A 23,963-nucleotide genomic window follows, 5' to 3' on the forward strand; every position below is an offset into this window, starting at 1 on the left:
CTAAGTGCCCTCCCACGTGACCTGGGGATGCCTCGGACCCCTGAAAAGCCGAGTTCCATTTTAGACTGTCTGGGACTCTGCAAACACTCTTGGCTGTGTCCTCAGCTGTCAGGATTGTGGCAGGGCACTTCCTGCCAATGGCTGAATCCCCAGGCCTGTGCTTTCCTCTCTGTATGTGCTGGCTGCCGCTGCATACTCCTGAGAGATGCTCACCCACCCCTGCTCCCCTCAGCTGGCCGTGGCAGCTCGAGATTCCCTTTTGTGCTGGCCAAGAGAACTCCCAGCATCCTGGTCCTCATCTAAAGCAAGACCTGCACAGTGCACATGGAAAATGAAGAACTAGTTTATTGAACAGCTAAAGGGGAGGAAAAGAGTAGACTTGGCTATATTTGTTACATACCAAGCAGGAAAGGCAACACCATTCCAAGTGTCCCCCTGCAGACAGCACAGGCTTGCTCCAGGCTGGTGCCAGGATGGAGTGGTGGGTGCAGTGTACATCAGCAGAACCTGGTTTACACAAGGCAGCAGCTGCCCTCTCTCCCCCTCTCCCCTGCTCCTGGGTGACAAAGCTGGGGCTCCTTTTACCCTCTTCTACTCATGGCCATCTTGTTTGCACCGCATCTGCTTTTTTCATTCTGACTCTTGGCTATACCCCAAGCTCCTAGTTAAAAGCATAGGCCCAGCGTGCGATGGACAACAAGTCCCACATCTCAACCTGTACACGCTGCTGGACATTCCTAGTCTTGGCACCCTTGTCCAGCATTCCAGTTTCCAGGCGTGTTTTACGGTTTTCTGCAAGTCAGTGTTCCCAGTGTGGTAGAAAAAGTACAAACCGTTTCTTGCTTACTGTGTGGCGGTTCTGGCAGCAGCAGCTACTATGTATATGGAGAAACTGAAGAGGAGATGGCAATGTCCCATGAAGGGGGTAGCACTCTGGTGGTCAGGACAGGGGTGCGGTGCTACTGGCTTCTACTTCTGCAACAGAACATGTATGTCTCCAGTACAAGCTTGTAAAAAAATACTTTAACAGAATATACTGTACAGAACTAGGATTTAACACGGTATATTACAATGCTAAAATATTTGTATAAATACTATACAGGCACGGAGTCACTCCATTAGAAAGGGCTCACCAACGGGGTCAGTAAAAACCCAGAGAGAAATGATGTGCGTGGCAGGAGCACGGCCAATCACAGCAGTGTGGGTACATGTGAGGCCTGAGGCCTAGTCAGGGCCCCTGACCACACCAGAACAGGAGTTTCTGATCTAAGTGGCCAGGCTGGCTTGGTTCAATAATACATTTTTCAATAACACTTATGACGGGAATTTTCACACTTAGAAAACCAGCTGTGTGGCCATTCCTTCTCGGGCCCAAGCCAGCTCTGAAGGCACCTGCCCACGGGGAGTCGCTTCCTGTCTCCATATGTTCCCTCCATCAGGTCCAAAGCCGCTGACGCGCACCCCACACCACGCTGCATGTTCCAGGCACCTGCCAGCTGCATGTCCCGTGGCGGTGAGTCACTGAGTAGGCATTGAGTGCAAACAAGGCATGAGATGGAAGTCCCTGGAGACCCAGCTCCAGCTCCAGTTCAGGGTGGGAGGGAGGGGGCGAACAGAGAGGCAGAAGAAGGTGGAAAAGAGGGAGGGCCAGGTGCACTCTTGATCTGCCCTGGGAGCATGGTCTAATCTGGCATTTCGATATTTAATTTGGGAGGTGGGAGGACGTACTTCCCAGGGCTCTGAGTGATAACCACCCGGGTCTTCTTTCGAAACATAGGAGCGATCTTAGGAGGTTCTGGAACTGGCGTTTCTTCAGTTTCCTCGCTACCTTCATGGTGGAGGTCGTAGGAGATGTTTCCATATTCTCTCAAAAACGGGCAGATTTCAAGCAGAAACTGACAGAAATCCTTGCGAATCCCAAACCACCCTGAAACAGAAGAAATGTACTTTCTCAAACACTAGCCTCCCCTGAATCTCAGGTTGCTTTTCTTCCTGAAGAGAAGTTTTCCTTGTATAATGAACTGCTTTATCCTGATGTCTTAGAATGAAGCCTGAGCAAGGCCTCAATACCAACAAGGACCAAAAGAAGCCCTGCAGCTCTGTGGCTCTGTAACTGGGGGTCCTGGACTGGCAGCCCCCAGGATGTCTCCCTGGTGCCTGTCAGGGATGCGATCTTGGGCCCAGGTCCAAACCTCCTGAACCAGAAACTCTGTGTGTGGAGGGGTGGGGGGGTGGGATGGGGTCTTGGGACTTTGATGGGTCCTCCAGTTTGAGAACTACTGCCCTGCTGCTGCCGCTAAGTCACTTCAGTCGTGTCCGACTCTGTGTGACCCCATAGACGGCAGCCCACCAGGCTCCCCCGTCCCTGGGATTCTCCAGGCAAGAACACTGGAGTGGGTTGCCATTTCCTTCTCCAACGTGTGAAAGTGAAGTCGCTCAGTCGTGTCTGACTCGTAGCGACCCCGTGGACTGCAGCCTACCAGGCTCCTCCGTCCATGGGATTTTCTAGGCAAGAGTACTGGAGTGGCTTGCCATTGCCTTCTCCGAACTACTGCCCTAGTGAATCTCAAATGCCTATGGCACCTAGACAATGTCAACCACTCAATCTTCCTGGCCCAGAGAAAGGCATGTGCAACAGGAATATCATCCAAGAAAAGGGTTTCTGTCACCCCTGGAGTCTGGGAAGACAATAGGCATGTGTTGGTCCAGGCCACCTGAGCTCACAGGGCCACCTCAAAGCTCCTTCTCCAAGGCCCGTTCTTCCTGTCTGGGTACCACTAAACCATCAGGTCAGTGCTGGCTTTCCTCGGGTACAACATCTTGTCACATTAGCTTCCAGAAGGGTGTGCTCCAGGGTTACATGCAAAGGAGCTCAAGGACTAATGAGGAGAGGCTCTCATCAAAGAGCACTTCTAAACAGGTATCATCACAGTGCAGAGGGAGAGTGAGCAAGCCAGGCACCACTGGTGAGAGTCAGTGATATCAAGAATGATGCTGCCAAGAGTGAAGAAACAGATCCTGGAGGATGTCCAGGGTTTGGGAGATGATGTGGATTTTCACTGAATCTTCAGGAGCCCCTGGCTAGAAGGGATAATGTTTCTCATATCACAGTGAATGGACTGAGAGAGGCCTCCTGCCATGCTCAGTTCTCCAGTCACAGGATTAACAGTACTCCCTTTCCTGGAAGACTCCAGGTCTTCTCCAGTCCCAGCTTTCCCAGCTTTCTCCTTGATTGGGGTCCTCAGGTTCGTTTTTTCATACAGCAGGGCCACACACACCCATATAGCCACACACCAGACAGAGATGTGCACACCCACCATTCAAGGACTTCCGAAACGCTAAGTACATACAGTGGTTTCCGCCTTTCTGTCCGAAAGTGGTTGCCATCAGAGTGATCAAGGAAAGCCAAAGGGGGACAAATATGGGGATACAGGAGAATGCGTTGTGGCCGTCCAGCTTATGAACCAGCAGGATCTAAGGAAAGAGAAATGGTCAACGTTCTGTCGATGGAGCATCTGAAAACGGGCCCTGTCTGAAGCCAGGCTGCCCTCCCTTGTCAGGCTTCCTAAGGGGGAAAGGTCACCCCACAGGAGATAACGGAAACCCTCCATTCTGGGGGAAAGGATGAGAAGAGCTTCCACATGGCTCTTCAGGACGAAGCAGAATCCATCCACCTAGAAAATTTCCAACATCTGGCTTGTTATGGGAAATTCTTCCTGGTGTTTTTTTGGAGGAGTCAACAGTACCCACTCTCTAATTCTCCACAGGGCTCAAATACCAAAACAACACATCCAACTTTCTCTTTCTAGAAGACAAATCAATACATTCAGATGCATGTTAGCTGGAAAGGTCCACTTCCCACTGCCAGCTCCCAGGCCTCCAAAGAAAGCTCTACTGTCCTGTGCTCCTTCCAAGGACCATGGGGTGTCATCCGGGGAAAGCACAGTCTGCCAGAGAGCTTACCTCGAAAGTAAGGAGTGGCACAACGATGGTCATCCAGCTTAGCGCCATGGTGATGTGTGTCCTCCTCTGCTCTGCGATCACATCCATGGAACGCAGGAACAGGACAGACCACACGATGTAGTAGAGGACCACAAGACACAGAAAGGACATGAGAATCCACAGGGGGACACACACGACCTGAGGGCAGGAGGAGAGAAGAAAGGTCTTTAGGGGAGGCACTGCTGACTTCATCCTGGATCTCTTCATGTAAGTGGATGCCAGGCCTGGATGTGGCTAGCACATAAAGAGGACCCGCTGCTCCTGGTGGGATCCCCCACAGCCAGGGCCATCCTCGGGGTGGAGAGCAGCCATTTCCCTGAATCCTGAGCTCACTCAGCTGGCCTGCACTCTGCCCACCTCCCCTCCACCTGTCAAGGGTAGTGAGGCCACCCTAGCTCACGAGCATGTCTCCTCTTCCCAGGCACTGCCCATCCTGCCAGGGGTTCTGTAGCCAGAGGCTGGGGATTGCGCTCCCTGGCAACTCAGGCTGCCCAGGGGACCCAGGCCCTCCGTGAACTTGCACATTGAGGCCAGGAGGCTTCCCCACTGCCTTGCCCAGACGGGTTCTGTGTCTGTTGCTGTCATACCAGAAAGACTCCGTTTCATTCCCCATATAAGCCCAGAAGATGAGTCCTGGGGGCCTCACCAAGCTCCCTCTGTTTGACCTTTTCCCCCTTCTCGATGGCCCCTTGGGTACATCTGTTGTCCCTTTGTTTTCTGTTGTGAAACAGTAAAATTGACTGTTTTCCACTGGTGGCCAGTTCCATGATGGTTCATACATGTATATGTATATCTGTGGGGCCTTGTGTGAGACAGAGGATAGCTCCCTCACTGTGCCACACTCCTTCATGCTCTGTCTTTGCTGTGTCACCACCTTGCTCCAAGCCCAACACCAGCAGCCACTGCTCTGTCGTCTAACACAACACTTTTGTCTCTTCAAGAATATGACAGAGTTGGACTCATACAGTGTCAGGAAATGTTTAATAGGAAGATTCCTATGTGCTGTTTCTCACAAGTCCTTTATTTTTAAGCGGAACAGCAGGCTGCTCCCAGGAACTGAGGTCATCGTGTGAGACAGGCTTGAATCTCCTTTAGTAAACATTCTCTTTATGACAAAACTGCTTAGTCTCAACCCCCTTTTTCTTGAGATATGGATTGTCTCCTGACCTTGTGACCATCATCGTCCCTTGTTCCCTTGGTAACGGTTACTGTACGTTTGGTTTTCTGATCTTTATCATTGACGAAAGAAATTTCTTGTACTACAGCCTATATATACTCACAGAAAAATCATTAAATCACCTTTACTCAATCAGAACTTGGGTCCCCGTGTCTTTCTGTCTCTTTTTCTTCCCGTCTCTCTTTCTTCCCTTGGCTGGCACTCTGGAGTGCAGAGACCCGTCTTGCTCACTCTCCTGCCCGGGCTTCTAAGACCCTCTCAGGAAGGCACCCTGTGCCTTCACCCCTTCGAGAGGGCACCCGGTGCCTTCTTTATTGGTTTTCTGCGTAAACCAGGGAGTAATAGCCTCTTTCTCTCTTTCACTTTCTTATCGTCACCTTCAAACTGCCAGGTCCCGGTCCATTAAAGGACCCCAACAAGTGGTGCCCAGAACAGGAACACTGGTATACATGGCATTTTGGCTGGAGGGACTCCGGACCTACTGAGGTCGGGACCTATTGAGGTCGGTAAGTACTAAGACACGGGTTATACGGCTGGAATGCCCCATTAATTCTCTACTTTACTTCACCATTTGTGTAAAGCTCAGGGACTTTTGGTTTTGCGCCAATGAATAGAGGCTTGCTTTCAAACAGTGGTTAAACGTAATCCTTGGTTCCCTGGTAAATGCAGTTTTGATTTAGAAATTTGGCACCACATCAGAGAAAAGTTGAATGAGCCGTCAAGCAAGGAAAAAACATTCCAATTGATTTCTAGCCCTCACGATATTCAACAACAGATAGAACACTTATTGCATGGTTATGAATTAGATGATAAAACTTTACAAAAGGCCTAATTAGAACAACATAAAATATTTCAAAATTTTCTCACTAGCCCTGGCCCAACTACTCCAAATGCTCCTCCTCTGCCAACAGGCACAACTCTGAAGTCTCTCCTTTGTTGGAGAGTCGGACACGACTGAGCGACTGAACTGAACTGAATGAAAGTTATGCTATTTTTTTGTTGTTGTTAGATTAGAAACTGCTATTTCCCATATGGTAATTGGAGAAGAAACCAAGAAACAGCTAGAGAAATTACTTGCTTATAAGAATGCAAATCAGGAATGTCAAAAAGCTATCGCTGCAATTCGTGAGACTGGGACTATTATTGATTATTTGAAGGCTTGTCACAATCTAGGATCAGAAACTCAAAAGATGCAAATGCTAGCTGAAACAATGGCTACTGCCTTTAAAAAGGGAAATAAAGGATGCTTTACAGGTGGAGATAAAAACCATTTAAAAGGGGACTGCCCTAAGAAGGCTAATAAAAAACCTCCAAGAATTCACCCTCGTTGCCGTAGAGGAATGCATTGGGCCAAAGACTGTAAATCTAAATTTGATATTGATGGAAAACCTATTCCAAGAAACTCCAAACAGGGGACCCCCCAGGTCCCCTACAACAAAAACCAGGGGCAAATTCTATCTTTTCCCTCAAACCCTCAACATCCGGCAATGCTCCCATTAATATACCAGCCCTAGATGATTTTTTCCTTTACCCTTAAGCAGTCCCTTCTAGAGTACTTATCGGACTTTTTGGACCCCTGCCCCCACAAACCTTCAGTCTTTTATTTGGCCGATCTTGGCTTCTGAAGGAATTACTGTTCACCCTGGAATAATTGATTCAAATTATAAAGGAGAGATTCAAATTATGATTTCATCTCAGATTCTATGGCAATTCAAAAAGGGGAACAAAATTGCTCAATTACTTCTTTTGCCTTACATTTCTATTAACTCCTGTAATAATATACGGACAGGCGGATTTGGCAGTAAAGATCAAAAACAATCCTTATGGACATCATTGGTATCTGAATATGCCCAACCAAATATAAATATCAAAATTAATAATAAAATATTTTCTAGTCTCCTCGACACTGGATCTAATATTACTATTATTTCCAAACACTTATGGCCCAAATCCTGGCCTATACAAAAGGTCTCTTGCCAGATTGCAGGAATTTCCCAAACCAAAGTACCAGAAATTTATCGAAATGTTTAGATCTACCCATATGAAAGACCAAAAGGCCAACCTACAACATTAAGACCTTATGTGATAAATGCATCCCTTAATCTAATAGGAAGGGACTTAACTTATGTAATGGCAAACTCAGATATACATTGCACATTTTTCCTCAGGGCCACTGCTCATGTAACAAACAAAACAATTATTAAAATAACTTGGAAGAATGATGAGTCTATTTGGACAGACCAATGGCCCCTTACGAAAGATAAATTACAGGCTACTAAAGAACTTATAGACACACAATTAGAACTGAAACATACTAAGGAATCTTACTCTCCTTAGAACTCTATTTTTATTAGAAAAAAGAATTCTAACAAATGGTATCTCTTAACAGATCTTAGAAAAGTTAATGCATCTATGAAACCTATGGATACATTACAACTAGAGATCCCATCACCTATTACTACTCCTCAAAATTGACACATTATTATTACTGATTTACAAGACCGCCTTTTTAATATACCTTTACACCCTTTAGACCGGGAGAGATTCACTTTCTCTCTCCCTTATCCTAATCATATCGGGCCTCATAAAAGATTTCAATAGACTACATTCAATCCTAATTGTCAAAAATTTTGTAGCCAAGGCTTTACATCCAATATGACAGCAATTCCCTCATGCATATATCATTAATAATATACTGTAACTACAGAAAGGAGAAATGATATTTTTGACACTGAATGGCCATGATATTCTTTAGACTCCAGAGAAAACTAATTAAAATAAAATGTTTTTTAAAATTGCAAAACTGCTTCTTCTTACACATGCAGTTAGGAAAAGGTTAACTTGTTAAAATATTTTTTTGGAGCTCCAATTCTGCCTAGGAAACAAAAACAGGCCTAAGAAAAACCCTAAAGTTAACTCTTATCATGTTCTTGGGATACACAGCCCACTCTATCTAGGACTCCAGCCATAAACAAATTGGTGGAACTCAAATAAAAATAAAAAATAAAACAAAAAGATATTTTAAATTTCAAATGGAAAACTATGCCTAGCTATCTAAAATTATCTATGTCTCAATATATGTCTTTGTTTTTGGATAATATGAAGTTAATAAGCTCTATTTAAATTCAAGTTAACATGGACTGAAAAATATTCAATATTAAATATAATATTTATATAAATATAAATATATAATTTAAATATAATTATTTGCTAATCTAATTAAGACATGCCTTAAATCATCAACACTATGTAATAATTTTATTATGCCTAGGTTTAAGGCAAACTAAATTTGTCAACAAAAGGGTAACTTTATATATAGATATATAAATATATAAATAAGATGAAAACTTAAATATATAAATAAGATGAAAACTTTTAGATAAACTCTATTAAAAATAATTATATTTTTAATAGAATAATCTATTATTATAATCTAAAATAATCTCTTAGAATTTAAATATAATTATTTGCTAATCTAATTAAGACATGTCTTAAATCATCAACACTGTAATAATTTTATTATGCCTAGGTTTAAGGTAAACTAAATTTGTCAACAAAAAGGTAACTTTATATATATATATATATATATATATAAATATATAAATAAGATGAAAACTTTTAGATAAACTCTATTAAAAATAATTATATTTTTAATAGAATAATCTATTATTATAATCTAAAATAATCTCTTAGGATTGGGGTAACTTAAGTTTCTGGAGTTATACTAAACTAAATAATAAAAGTTTATTAGATAGCTAGGTCATTTCAAAATGAAATAAGATTTTAAAACATTAATTACTGAACATTAACATCCTCTTACAAAAAGCTTTTTTTACAGAAAAACTAAAAGATTTTAAGCTATTAATAAATATACATATAAATATATTTATATAAAAATAAATATATTCACCAGTCTATAAAATACTAACATACAAGACATTTCATAGTTGGTAAAGAAAAATTATATACTTTTATTAAAAAGATATAAGAAATGGCAAATAAAAGGAATATAAAAATATAAAAGGGGTTTATGACAAATGAAAGAAAATTTTATGACATATGGATTTAACTCCTTACCCTGAACTTTCTTCCTCTTCCTTCTTGCATGTCTCGATCAATACAAATTTTTCTTTTATATGGGCCACGCCTCTCCGAGGTGAAACTACACGACATGTTATAACCTGCCTATCGACTTACTTTGCAATAATGAGAACACCTAATTCTATGAAAACAGACAATGGCCCTGCCTTTATTTCTAAGTAAATTCAAACAATTTTTACATTCATTCTCTATTAAACAGATTACAGTCATTCCTTATAATCCACAAACACAAGACATAATTAAACATATTACACACTGTAACTGCAAATAAAAAATTAAATAAGAGGATATATACAGGAAAACTTTTATCTTCCTTATCCAGAACAGACTTTACTAGATTCTAATGCAATAGTCTTTAAGCCTATAACTATTATTAATATAGCTTTATTTCTATTTCCAATCTGTAAGATTCTTAAAATAACATCAACTTCAATGCCTGTTTCACAGTACAAAACAAAAACAACATAAAGACACCTTTTGCCAAATAAGTTATTTGCTCCTAAGAATAACAAAAGTGCAAAATATTCACCTTTTCAGGTCTGTCTTGAAAGTATAATCATCTTCCTTGACACACTGAACAGAGAGATTCAACAGCTGCCAGGCTGCATTTCTTTTCCAAGGACAAGGTCAAATATATTTGGATATGAGCAACATTTCATTAAGTTGTTCTGCATCAACTTTTCAATAATTTCACTTAGGAAAAAATGTTTGAATGTTTGCTCCTAATCCTTTGCCCCAAACAACACAAACCACTTAAAACACGGTCAGATCCCATTTCTTTTTACATCAGGAAAAATCTATATACTGAATGAAGAGAAAATCAACCCATTAAATCAAAACCACAGCCAAACACCATTCCCAAACAGATTTCTAGATGATTTTTTTTTCTTTTGGACTGAAATATTTCCTAAGAATGTTTTCATCATTATTACTTTTCTTTCTTTCTGTAACTACTGTTAATATAGCTTTGTTTTAAAATTTTTTAAACTTACCGCAAGGAGATATTTTGACTAAAGCAGAAAAATATTTTGAAACATTGAAGGACACCTCCCTTCCTTTGCCCATTTGATATCAAGATGGATTAACTAATCAATAAAATCTAAGAAACTAATCTTACAGGGAAAGGGGTATGCTTCTATTTCTCCAGATGGATCCAACGAACTCATATGACTTCCTCTTCAGAAGATTCAACCTAAGGGGGCTCCCAGCATTCAGACTAGAGATGATACAACAAAAACCTCAGGAGGAAAGAATTCCAATACAAGCCATGGCGACTTTAAAAATTTCCAAAAAACGCCACACTCAACGTCACCGACCTTATGATCTCCCTACTTGGAGACAGATAAATACCCTTACTAATCAAGCTGAAAATCTGATTTCTCAACAGGGAATTCCTCAGAATCCTGAAAATATTTTTCTTCACTAAGCTTGCTTTGCTTGCTTTTGCTTCCCCCACTCAGGCTGACTTGATTGATCACAATTATTGAGCTTATATACCTAAACCCCCTTTTTTATTGTAGGTTATAAAATGGACAGATATAGGACCAATCATATCCACTAATGACTCAACACATATGACCCCTCCTTGGAACTTGCAGGGGCCCTCTCATCCTGAAGAAGAAGAAAAACAACTAATTAATATCTCTCTAGGTTATGAAATTCTTCCTTTATATATGGGCCCAACAGAATTATGCATAAATGTTAGCCGGCAAACTCAGGCTTTCGCCCTGCCTCTAAAAGTGGACTTTCAGACGCTGCTTGGATTATTTACTACCCTTTCTTTGCCCATGAACCATGTTTATACTACTGAAACTTTAGGGAAAGAGTTAGGGAAAGAACAAAGAACACTATGCAAAGCGTTTACTAATAAGAACTTTAAATATATTCCTGTTCACTGGGACAAACGTCAGGCCAAATCAGGAAAATTAATGTTTGTGGCTAATCATACAATTGTCGATTAGGGATCCCATGGTATGTGGTTATCTAACTGCTCAGATGATATTAATAGAACTATGTGTGATTATGTTACTCAAATGGCATGGAAAGTTACTACTACTACAATGGAGCATTACCATGACAGAGGACTTCTTGGACGGCTTGACAGTGGAATGGCCTCCCCTCGTCCTCAAATCATTCTTGATAAACAGATTGGGCCTAAGCAATGGGACATTTGGAAACTTGCTGCAAGCACTGAGGAACTTGGGACTTGGACTGGACTTTTCACAGGGACTAGTCGTAGCCATAGCAGTAATGTCTTTCGCTATAATCAATCATATTTTTATACAAGCCTGTGTTCCACTTCCTTTTGTTGTAGCTATAGGAAATTTACAATTCAATACGACTTTACGTTCTGTAACTTTCATATATTGTAAATTGTATACTTGTCTTAACTCCTCTATTTCTTTGAGAAATGACTCCCTTTTGATTCTTCAATCTCGACATAACCTGTGGTTACCAATAAATCTCCAGTGGCCCTGGGAAGAAGGTCCCATGGCTGGACTTGCTTCCCGATTACTCACTAAATTGCTCCAGCGATATAAATGATTCACTGGATGGCTGATTTTTAGCATTTTGGGATTAACAGCTATTTGCACCACTGCTGCTGTCACTGGCGTTGCTTTACAAACCTCAATTCAAACACATAATTTTATCCAAAATTGGACTAAAGATGCTCATACTATATGGGTCATTCAGGCTCAGATAGATGAAAATATTCAAGATAAAATATAGGAACTAAAAACAGCCATCAAATGGGTTGGAGGTCAATTAACAGATGTACAAAAACAGGTAATGCTAAAATGTGATTGGAATTCTACTCAATTTTATGCTACTCCTGTTCATTTCAATTATAGTGCCTACAACTGGGAACAAATCAAATTTCATTTACAAAACATACATGATAATGCCTCTTTGAATGTACAATTATTACAAAAAGAAATATTTGAAACCTTTTCTAATAATCTGCCCTCTTCCACTAATTTGGAAACTTTAGCTAAGCAACTAGTTGATCTGGCTAGACCCACGTGGATGGTTTCAAAGCATTACTCACAGCATCAGGTCTGGAACTGTAATTTTAGTGATTGTCTTGACAATTATATTTATCATCTACCGTTGCCTTCATGCAAAGATTGTTAAAACTAAACAAACTCTTATGGTCAGAACGCTTTTTACAAATATTATAAGTAAACAAGGGGGAATTGTCAGGGAATGTTTAACAGGAGGATTCCTATGTGCTGTTTCTCACGAGTCCTTTGTTTATTTTTAAGCGGAACAGCAGGCTGCTCCCAGGAACTGAGGTCATCGTGTGAGACAGGCTTGAATCTCCTTTAGTAAACATCCTCTTTATGACAAAACTGCTTAGTCTCAACCCCCTTTTTCTTGAGATATGGATTGTCTCCTGACCTTGTGACCATCATCGTCCCTTGTTCCCTTGGTAATGGTTACTGTACGTTTGGTTTTCTGATCTTTATCATTGAAGAAAGAAATTTCTTGTACTACAGCCTATATATACTCACAGAAAAATCATTAAATCACCTTTGCTCTATCAGAGTTTGGGTCCCTGTGTCTTTCTCTCTTTCTCTCTCCTCGGCTGGCACTCTGGAGCGCAGAGACCCGTCTTGCTCACTCTCCTGCCCGGGCTTCTAAGACCCTCTCGAGAAGACACCCTGTGCCTTCACCCCCTTGAGAGGGCGCCTGGTGCCTTCGTGAGAGATGCAAGTCCTGTATCAAGGACTTTATTGGTTTTCTGTGTAAACCAGGGAGTATCAGTCTCTTTCTCTCTTTCACTTTCTTATTGTGGCCTCCAGACCGCCAGGTCCCGGTCCATTAAAGGACCCCAACAATACAGCACGTCACCTTCCAAGGCGGCCTTCTCCCACTCAGCAGGACATCTCTGAGATGCCTCCAGGCTGTTATGTGTATCTACCAGTCACTGCTGAGCAGTGTTCCACTGGATGGATGCACCCCAGCCTGTTTATCTGCTCACCCTGGGAAGGAAATGTGGGTGCTTTCCTGCTTTGGGCTGTTGCAAATGAAGTTGCTGTAAACATTTGTGCCCAGGTTTTTTTGTAGTTGTACATTTTCATTTCTCCAAGGGAAACACCCAGGATTGGCACTGCTAGGTTACATGGCAACTCTATGTTTAACCTTATTAGAAATTGCCAAGACATTTTCCAGGGCATCTATCCAGTTTGGCCTTTCTACCAGCAATGGGCAAATGTCCTCGTCCCTTAATTCCACCCTAGCATACCTGGTACTATGGCTATCTTTGTCATTTTGATGAAGGTATTGTGGCACCTCATTCTGGTTTTTATTTGCTTTTCCTTAATGGGTAATGATGTCCTCTACATGTGCATATTCCCCATATGTCTATCTTCTTTGTGAATAGTTGGTTCAAGTCTTCTGTCAATTTTAAAATTTGGTTGCTGACGTTTTTAGTTTTGAGAGTTCTTTAGATGCTTTGGATATATGTCCTTGGTTACACATGTGTTTTATGAGTATTTCCTCCTAGTCTGCAACTTGTCTTTTCATTAATATTACATTAATTTTGAGCTTCTTTTATAGACCATGTTGTTGGTATAATTTCCAGGAACTCTTCACCTAACTCCAGATCCCAAAGATTGTCTCCTCCTACTCTTGCCTGGAAAATCCCATGGATGGATGGAGGCTGCAGTCCATGGGGTCGTGAAGAGTCGGACACAACTGAGCGACTTCACTTTCACTTTTCACTTGCATGCATTGGAGAAGGAAATGGCAACCCACTCCAATGTTCTTGCCTGGAGAATCCCAGGGACGGGGGAGCTCGGTGGGCTGCCGTCTATGGGGTCGCACAGAGTCAGACACGACTGAAGTGACTTAGCAGCAGCAGCAGCAACGGCATGCTGTGATTCATGGGGTCGCAAAGAGTCGGTCACGACTGAGCGACTGAACTGAACTGAACTGAACAGTTCTTTGGTTTTCACATTTCATTTTTAGATGTAGGACTTAAGCTGGACTCCTGAAGAGGCTGGACTTCACGCATGGAGGTTTGCTGTGGTCTTCCTCCTAAAGCACATCTGGGTTCAGACACAGTGGCCTGGCCCTCGTGGGTAGAATGTCAGTGAGCAGCCTCACTAGGCTTCTTTTGAACACTGTGGGAAACCTGCAGTCAGGCTGTTTCATCTGCTAGGATTTGCACAGCACTAGGACAGGAAAAATTCCTTTGTTTATCTATAGAAAACATTCATAGTTTTTCCTAATCTTTTTTTTTTTTTTCTGATTGTATCTTACACTCAAATTGTGGCCTTACTCACATTTGTTTCTGCCATGGCACAAGAAAAACCTCTGAGCCCAATTACCATTCTTCAGATACAGAACCCTGAAGCTGTAACATGGATGACTGAAAAATAGTTTTTATTATGAATGTTTTATCAAAGACTTTAGGAAGAATTTATTCACTATAAAGGCATCTTTTATTCCCTTATTTTCTTCCTTGTCTCCAAATGAGTATTTTCTTTTTTTCAGTATATTTTTTTACCTTTGTTATTTTTTTTTTTTAGGTAAATCATGTTCATCACAGAAAATGTCTTATGTACAAAACTACACAACAAGCAGTGGGGGACAGGATCCCAAACCCTGGCAAGACCTCATCTCACAGAGGTAACATAAGTCTTCTACCTTTTCTCTCATCTTCTTTCTATGTGTTACTAGTTGAAATTGTACTGTATTCTCTAATTTGCAGCTTACCGAGAATGGATGGAGCCATTTACATGTATGTATGTGTGTGTGTGTATAGCTCCATCCATTCTCCTACCTATGTAAACAGAATCAGTTTTAACCAAACACCCATTCGTGGAGTCAGAGGTCACTAGCGTGACTCAGACTTCATCCCTGGCAGAAGTATAAAGAGGCACAGTTTTTTTGAAAAAGTAGTTGGCAGTGCGGTTTGTATTTCAAAATCTCAAAAAGCTCTTACTCTCTGGGCCAATAATACTGCTTTTGGAGTCTTTCCTAAAAAAAAGGCAATGAGAAAAAAACAGGCAAAGATTTATCTACAGAAAATTATATGCTGCAGCATGATTTATAATTGTAAAAACACTGGTAACAAATTCAATATTCAGAAATGAGAGGACAGTCTGATAACTGTATTTGAAAAATATTTTGTTATGAATTAACTTTCAAAGTTATGCATATAAAGAGCATTTATTGACATAGAAAACTGCTATGATACAACATTAGAACAACAAAGCAGTATGCCAAATTATAAATGCAGTATGATCTCAATTATCCTTATGAAACAATAAACCCCCAAATAAGGAAACAAAAACCACTAACCATGTTATCTCCCAGTGGATTATGGGTGATAATTATCCTATTATCTATGTTTATCTGTCTTTTCCAAGATTTCTACGATGAACATGAGTTTTATGATCAAAAAAAGTTTATTTAAAGATTTAAAAAGTTACATACAAGCCAGGGCCAGTGAATGATCTTGTCCAGTCTTAAGGCAATGAATATAAACTGGAGAATGTTGACAGAACACAGGATTTCTAACTAAAAATGAAGAGAAGAATCAGTTAAACAAAGTAACAGTTGTATTCAATACCACAGTTGTTTGGTTAACATTTTAAAAAGGCAATGCAAATTATAATTCAGCAAAAGTTTTATTACATCACACTTGGAACCTCCTGATTTTCAGCAGAGAGGAGCAAAGCAGTGCTGTGCCAAGGAGAAGCCTGGCCCTGGCCTTATGTCCTGTCCTCTCTGCTCAGTGGCTGCTTGGCCCTTTAAGCTCATCCATGCAGCAACCGGTTTCCAGGCTTGCAATCTTTAGAGGCAGTCTTTGCTGGACTCCCCAGCTCCCCTCCTGCCCCTGCCCACATGCATCTATGTTAGGATGGTTCCTAACCATCACTGTCCTGCCTTCTTCTTGTGTTGGGACTCCACCTGCAGCCCACACTTTCATTTCTGGATCCTGGAGGACCGTGTCACATCAAGATGCCACTCGTGGATGCTTTACTGCATCTTGAATCCCGCCATGCCACGGATCCTTCCTGCAAGCACATGCTCAACTCATCTCCATTAGACACGAAATAACCCCAAGACCAAATGAACCCACACTTCTCTTGATCTAGCACCCCTACCAGCCCTAGTTTTCTCTTTCTATCACCACAGAGCTTTGTGAGACACCGTGGACACTGGAGTCTCCTGGCCTCCCCTGACACTCCAAGCTCTGGGGTCCACTGTGCACCGGCCTCTGTCCCCACAACCACCTGGAAATTGGTGTCGGGGACACTGCCACTGGCACCCGACTGGGCGCTGCCACACCGAGTGACACTGCCCACCACTCATCCCTCGTTGAGGAACCCAGTGTGTTGTTGCATCAGCCTACTGGTCTCTGACACTTCCCTGTCAGGTGCCTTTTCCTCTCTTTAAATGGTGATGGCTGATGAAGTCTGCCTTCTCTACCCACTGGAGAGACACAAACACAAACATGCGTGCTTTCTTGACTCTGTTGCTCCGTTCTGGGTGGGGAGCAGAGCCGGAGTCCACAGCTCTGGCAGGCACGCCCTCCTGCTCGCTTCCGCAACCTCCGTCTCCACTGCAGCCTTCCTGCCAGGGCCCAGAGTCGGCTCTCCCTGAGGCATTTCAGTTGAAGGCCATCCCCTTGGGAGTCAATCATCCCCTGCACCTGGCCTCCTTACCCTGTGCCACAGCTTCCCATAGCCTCCTGTCTCACCGGGAGCCACCACGGCCTGGATTCCCCAAATCAGGACATGGGCGCACAGCTACATTCCCTTCCCCATGCTCTATTCTCAGTCACGGCCTGTGTCCTCCACCATGCAGACTTCTCTAGGGTCCCTAGCCCAGTCTCTGTTCCAGTGTCCCACAGGTGGCCCTCCTTCTGGCTCCAGCACTTGCTGCTCTTCAACAGCTCACCACCACCCACAGAATGAAAATCACAGGACACTACCCAACCTGGCCCAAAGCTGCCCCAAAGCTCCCAGCTCCCTGGGTAGTTAGTGATTCAGCCATTCCTTCCAAGGCCTATGGGCAAAAAGAAACATCTAATGGTTCCACTGACTTAAGTCATTAGATCTAAAAGGAATACTGACGTCCTAAGTAGCCCTCTATGGATTTTTGCACAGCACTGCCTTCTCATCACAGAGAAAGCCAACAACCTAGACTCTTCTATGACACCACTGAAATGAATGTAGTGTGACCTAACAATAAAACCCAAACTATGTGGAGCTAGTAGTTCACTGTGTGTCCCCACAGATGTCAGGGATCACTGCTTCTCCCTCAAAAATGCCCAATATCCCATGGTGCCCTGTGAGCACCCTGTGGTACCCTGGGCAGCTGGGCACCACCTTGAAGACTAAGGACTGGCCCTTAGTCAGCCCAATCCCTCTCTGCAGCGTCCCCCCTTCTCCCTAGTTCCTTCATTTACACTTTATGCTCCAGGCATTTTTTTTGTGTGAAAAAATACACATAATGCAAAACTTACCATCTTAATTCTCTTTAAGGGTACGGTTTAACAGTATTAAGTACATTCACATTACTACCATATGACTATAGCTGTGAAACCATCACCACTTTCCATCTGCAGAACTCTCTGAATCTTGCAAAACTGTGCTCCAGTCATATCTGAGCCACTGATTCATTTGACATGACAGACTTTCTTCTATGCCTATGGCTTCTTATGTGTTATTTCCTCTGCCTGAAAAATACCATCCCCTTTCCTTCCTGCACAGGGCACCCTGCCACACCCTGACTCCTCCTGCATGGCCCTGGGGGAGCCTAGGCCCACTAACCCCTAGCCAATGAGTACTCCTCCTCCTGGGACACAAGAACCAAGAGGGGACTCAAGTCTTGGCACATGGTTTCTTCTTGCACGTAGATTGCCAAGAGTGTGACCCTATGAGCAACATATTTTCTAGAACTCTGCATTAGGAAAATACGGTTTTATGCCTAGTATAGTCGTAGCCCTGGTATATGCTTTCATTTTCTAAGAAACAAAGTTCCAGATTTTTAGTTTTCTTTAACCTCTTCCTCAGCTCCCATCCAACAGTATTTAAATAACTTTCTCAGCGCTTTTCAACCTGGGTAATGCTGCTTGCCTGGGGAGGAGCTAGGAAATGTGCACAGACCCTACTGGATGTGGCAATAAGCTGCGGGAGCACATCCACTAGTGTTTACTAGGCAGACATCAGCAGTAAGTGACCTGAAATGCAGGGGACAGTCCTGCTCAAGAAGACATTTCCTATCCCAAAGGCCAACAGCATATCCAGCCCCCACTGAGAAACACTGCCCCAAATAGGCAAAATCTAGAAAGCTTAAAGTCAGTGATTTTGTTTAATATACAAATGATTTTTAAACCATGGTATTGTTATTTCATTTGCTCAGATAATAGAAAAGAATGCAAAGCAAAAGAGGCATAATAAGGTGGAAAGATAAGTGAGACTGGCTGGAAATGGCACCTTCAACAAATACAGGGAATACAGATTTGGGGGAAGTGAGGTAGGAGCCTGGAGCTCATGTGGAAATCAGAGTTGAGAAATGCAGGTTCAGGAAGTGAGAGCACAGAAGCGGCAGTGGAGGCAGGAAGTGTGAATGAGATCATTCAGAGGAAGTGTGCACAGTGAGGACAGAAAATGCCCAAGGTTAGGATCCTGATGTTGGGAAAGATTGAAGGCAGGAGGAGAAGGGGATGACAGAGAATGAGATGGTTGAATGGCATCACCGACTCGATGGACATGAGTTTGAGCAAGCTCTGGGAGTTGGTGATGGACAGGGAAGCCTGGCATGCTGCAGTCTATGGCATCACAAAGAGACAGACATGGCTGAGTGACTGAACTGAGGATCCTAAGAAACAGTGACTAGTGAGGAATAGACGGAAGAATTCAGTGAAGAAGCTGAATACAGGCTGAGGTAGCCAGATTGGTGGAGGGACCCAGAGTGTCAGGAGCTGCAGAATGGTCAGTGAGATGAGGGCTCCAAAGGCCTCCAGATGAGGCTGCAGGACACAGGGGTCGGGTGGTGGTGGTGGTGCAGTGCCAAAGCAGGCAGTGTGGCTGTAGTACTTGGTCATTTAATAAAAACATAGTCTAGGTATTGCTGTGAGTGTACTAACTTTAACTAAAGGAGATTCTCCTCGATGGTATGGCTAGATCTCATCCAATCAGCTAAAGGGCCTTAGGAGCAAAGACCATGGTTTCCTGGAGAGGAATAAATCCTGTTGAATCTCCAGCCCCCATAAACACGTGAGCCAGCACCTTCCAATAAGCCTCCTATGTGAACACCTATCTGCATATCTGCAACTATATCTCCATCTGCGTCAATCCTACTGGGTCTGTTTCTCAGGAGAAGCTGGCTGATCCAGGTGGACAGGGAAAGACATGAAGCAGGAAGAAGCCTGATGGCCTGGGTGAAAAACCAGTGTTTAAGTCAAGAAAGAGAAACATGATTATTTCCATTGTCTTTCGTTTCCTTACATACCATGATCTAGCATTAGTGATCAACCTCTTCTATCACAGTAACTGATCAGAAGATTCTGATTTTTAAAACCTTTCTAAATATATGAAATCTCACCTCCAGTGACCTGTCATGGCGAAAGCCCCAAACACAAGCTGCAACAGACACGGGGGAAACGAAGAAGAGCGGCATGAAGACCAGGAGCCAGAAGTGGCTGCCTCTCTCAATCCTGTCACACACCAGCACTTCAAACATCAGCAGCAGCAAGTGGATGCCCACTGCAATTAGCATGGCCTTGAACTCCACACATGTTTCCCCTTCTGCTCTAAAAAGGGACAGAAGAAGAAAAAAACTTCCTCAGTTCAGAATCTCCATAGCGAGCAAGCAGCCCAGCACACCAACTTACATGGATACTATGGATTGTATTTGTAAATCTGACAAAAGGCAAAGGGAAATCAGCTGGAAAGCTTAAGTTAACATTCCTCTTTAAGAGGCAATCTTTCAAACATCAAAGAACTACTATATGACAAGAAATGAACATTTACAACCAAACCAGACTTAAGAGTTTTAACTGAATATTCTCAGAAGCAATACCACAGTTACTATCTCCTGACAGTGTACATTAACACTTTTGTTCATAAATTTAAATTCAACTACTTCCAAAAATATTTAAGATACTGCTTCTACTGCTAACAGCTGACACATACGAGTTAAATCTCATGATCCCTGTCTCTCAATGAATTAAAAACCATGTAAATCACATTTCATGCAATACAATTTAAAAAAACCCTAGTTTTATTGCATAAGTGTCTGTTATATTTGGAGAAGACTCTTGAGAGTCCCCTGGACTGCAAGGAGATCCAACCAGTCCATTCCAAATGAGATCAGTCCTGGGTGTTCATTGGAAGGACTGATGCTAAAGCTGAAACTCCAATATTTTGGCCACCTCATGCAAAGAGTTGACTCACTGGAAAAGACCCTGATGCTGGGAGGGATTGGGGGCAGGAGGAGAAGGGGACAACAGAGGATGAGATGGCTGGATGGCATCACCGATTCGATGGACATGAGTTTGGGTAAACTCCGGGAGTTGGTGATGGGCAGGGAGGCCTGGTGTGCTGCGATTCATGGGGTTGCAAAGAGTCAGACACGACTGAGTGACTGAACTGAACTGAACTGTTACATTTCAAGAGAATATAGCAACTGTTGTTAGGTGCTCTTTTAAAATGGAAATAAAATTATGAATGTTATTTTCCTTCCTATTCCATTAGGATAAGCTAACACCTGCAGATGCTAAAGAACAGCCATTAAAACTGTTCTTTAAATCATTTTAAGCTGCTTACGGATCATGCATGGACTTAACAGGTTAACAATTAAAAAAATAATAAGGCCACTAATCAGGAAAATGGTTAAAAATGCATCTGCAAGGCCAACAATGCACCTAATTCAACATATAGGTGAACATCTGTGATGCATCATGTTGGTGTGACTTTAGGAGACAGAGAAAATGAGATCAGAAGTTATATTCTGTAAGACCCAACAATGTTTCACTGGACAATGTTGATGCTAGAATGACCATGTCTGTACATTCAGGACATTCAACTACACACATACAATTGTTTTCTTAAGGGAATCTTGAAAGGTATCTTAAACCAACAAGAGAAAAGGTCAAATAGTTTCTAAACAACTAGTGGAACTTAAACTGTTTAGCAATTTCACTTTTCATTCTTTGAGTAGCAAAGGTTGTTGTTCAGTCACTAAGTCGTGTCTGACTCTTTGTGACCCTATGGACTGCAGCATGCCAGGCTCCTCTACCCCTTACTATCTCCTGGAGTTTGCTCAAACTCATGTCCATTGAGTCGGTGATGCTATTTAACGGACTCATTAGAAAAGACCCTGATGCTAGGAAAGATTAAAGGCAAAAGGAGAAGGGGGCAGCAGAGAATGAGCAAACATTAGATATCTGAAAATATCTCATAAATGGAAATAAAATTACCTGTGGCCACACAGGTAATCTTAAAAAAAGAAAATTTAAGAATTAAAAAAAAAATCTAAGTTACACACTACTGTCCCCCATCTGCTAACGCTCTCTGTGTGGCTTTTTTCAAGTTCTTAGGTACATATGTGGTAACATATTTTAGATGATCTAAATCTTAAAGTTCATAATGAAGATTTAAACAAGTTGAGATGGTCCCAACTTATACAATTCTCTCAAATGAGCAGCTGCATGTGTCCCTCTCTTCTCTCCCCGCCTGCCTACTGGGCATTCTGTCACTCCTTATCTACCTGGTGATGGTTTAGAATAGCTTCCCCCTCAAGTCTCCTCTTTTCCTTTCCAAAGTGGCAGACTTTGCAAGGGAGAGCAGAGAGACCCTGGTGGGCCCCAGCAGCAGCAGGATATGCACTGGAGTTAAGCCCATGACAGGAACTTGGACTGACTGAGGCACCCAAGAAGACAGCTGTGAGGGGGGGGTGAAGGTAAAGAGTGCACCTCTTCCTGGCCCCCAGGGCTCTATTATCCTTCACAGCATCTGGGTCTCATCTTTTCCAGTCTCAGGGCCTCACTGTGTCCTGGCCAAGCTGCTTCCCTCACAGCACTAATAAGTCTAAAATCCCAGGACTAGGAAATTGGGATAAGGAGAGACTCAGTTCCAGGAATCAATGGAGAAGGGTATATCCCCGATGGCCAAAACTAGAACTTTGATGTGTAGAACTGCTCCTACAAACATGATGGTTTCATACTTCCTTGTCTAGCATGGTGTAACAGTTCTACATTTTGGATGCATTTTAGATTATATAAGCTTTTGTGGGCTGATGAGGAACTTAAGCACCTAAAATAACAGTGCTTTTGTTTATCAATGGCTATCAAACACTTAATTTTTAAAAACTTAGAACAGAAATGAGCCTGTTTATATCATAACTCTTCTAAAATCTCTGACAGGTAGAAAAGAAAATACTCCTTACTTTACGAGAAGTGAAAAACAAGATACTCCCCCCTGTACCTGCCCAGGGTAGAGACCAACAGGTTTTATAAAAGAGTATTACCGATACTGGGGATTTCGTGCCCAGACTCCAGTTCCAACTGAGGCTCCAACAATGACCATTAGCTTCCACAGCCATATTGGCGCAAAAACAGCCCAGTAACTCCACTGAATGATGCCATCTAGACGAAGGGCCAGCAACACAGAGAACAGCAGTAGACAGGCATAGATGAGGAATTTGCTAGGAGAAAAACAAAACAATTGAAGAAGATTCACATTACAAATAGGCGATATTAAAATGAGGTGTGATAACAGCATTACTTTTTAGCATGAGAAAAGAATCACCAAGTCAATAATCACATATTGAAAATTCTATGTAGAAGACACACTGTTGTTAGAGGATAAAAGAAATATAAAGAAGACTAAAAAAGTTCTCTGCTTTCCAGGGCTTCCTGGTAAGAGAACTCCATAGAGAAACTTACACAACATGCATATGTCAGAATGATTCTACAGGTAGAATGTGATGGCAGCCCACAGAGGAAACATGGAATCTGTCTCGGGGGGACTGGGAAGCAGAGAAGTGATAAGCCTGAGGCTGGCCTGGAGGACACATGGAAAGCTACCAGGCAGGAAAGGATATGAGATGAGGAAGCACTCCAAGCAGACGGAACTAGCCATCAAGATATGGAGACTGAAAAAAGTTGACAGTTCAAGATATGGTCAAGTTCTGTCACTAATTATTTGATTCTATTTTTTTAAAAGTAGCCACTTACCATAGTCACATACAGTAATATTTTAATCCATGTGTTAGTCTTTAGTGACTGTATATTATACACATACATACACTCATATTTTACATAAAACAGACTTCATGAAGAGGATGTTTTAAAAATATTAATTAGAAATTACATTGTTAAGGACTTCTACTTACAACTTTGGTACAATAAGAGTAATGGAGTTTTCCTTCCCACCTTAAAAAGAAACTGGATGAAATATATGAAACAACAGTTTTCAAACACTGGGCAACAGGCAGTGAAGGACCATGATGACAGAAAGAAATTAAAAAAAAAAAAAGGAAATAAACTCTATCAATGTCCCAGCTTACTGCCTGGAGGCAAATTCCAGACTGCAGTAAAGTGAAAGTGAAGTCGCTCAGTCGTGTCCGACTCTTTGCGACCCTGTGGACTGTAGCCTACCAGGTTCCTCCGTCCATGGGATTCTCCAGGCAAGAGTACTGGAGTGGGTTGCCATTT

General features: G+C 42.4%; 1 protein-coding gene across 3 annotated transcripts in view; it reads right to left on the bottom strand.

Annotated features, from left to right (window-relative positions):
* Nucleotides 1-325: 325 nt before the first annotated feature.
* TMEM185A (transmembrane protein 185A) overlaps nucleotides 326-23,963 on the bottom strand; it is a 55,645-nt gene continuing 32,007 nt past the window's right edge. Inside the window, exons 2-8 of one of the 3 annotated variants that reach the window (XM_055438325.2) lie at nucleotides 22,775-22,951; nucleotides 19,850-20,057; nucleotides 15,728-15,811; nucleotides 3,964-4,140; nucleotides 3,351-3,474; nucleotides 1,729-1,927; nucleotides 326-975 (exon numbers count right to left, since the gene is read on the bottom strand). In XM_055438325.2, the coding sequence (XP_055294300.1) occupies nucleotides 960-975; nucleotides 1,729-1,927; nucleotides 3,351-3,474; nucleotides 3,964-4,140; nucleotides 15,728-15,811; nucleotides 19,850-20,057; nucleotides 22,775-22,951 (985 nt within the window). In that variant the 3' untranslated portion in view covers nucleotides 326-959. Of the gene's footprint in view, nucleotides 1,928-3,350; nucleotides 3,475-3,963; nucleotides 4,141-15,727; nucleotides 15,812-19,849; nucleotides 20,058-22,774; nucleotides 22,952-23,963 lie in introns of all 3 variants that reach the window. The other 2 variants (XM_055438324.2, XM_055438326.2) reach the window with 2 other exon arrangements.

This window comes from Moschus berezovskii, chromosome X, assembly GCF_049115385.1.
Source record: "Moschus berezovskii isolate FMDL1 chromosome X, NW_MosBer_1.0, whole genome shotgun sequence".
NCBI lineage: Eukaryota > Metazoa > Chordata > Mammalia > Artiodactyla > Moschidae > Moschus > Moschus berezovskii.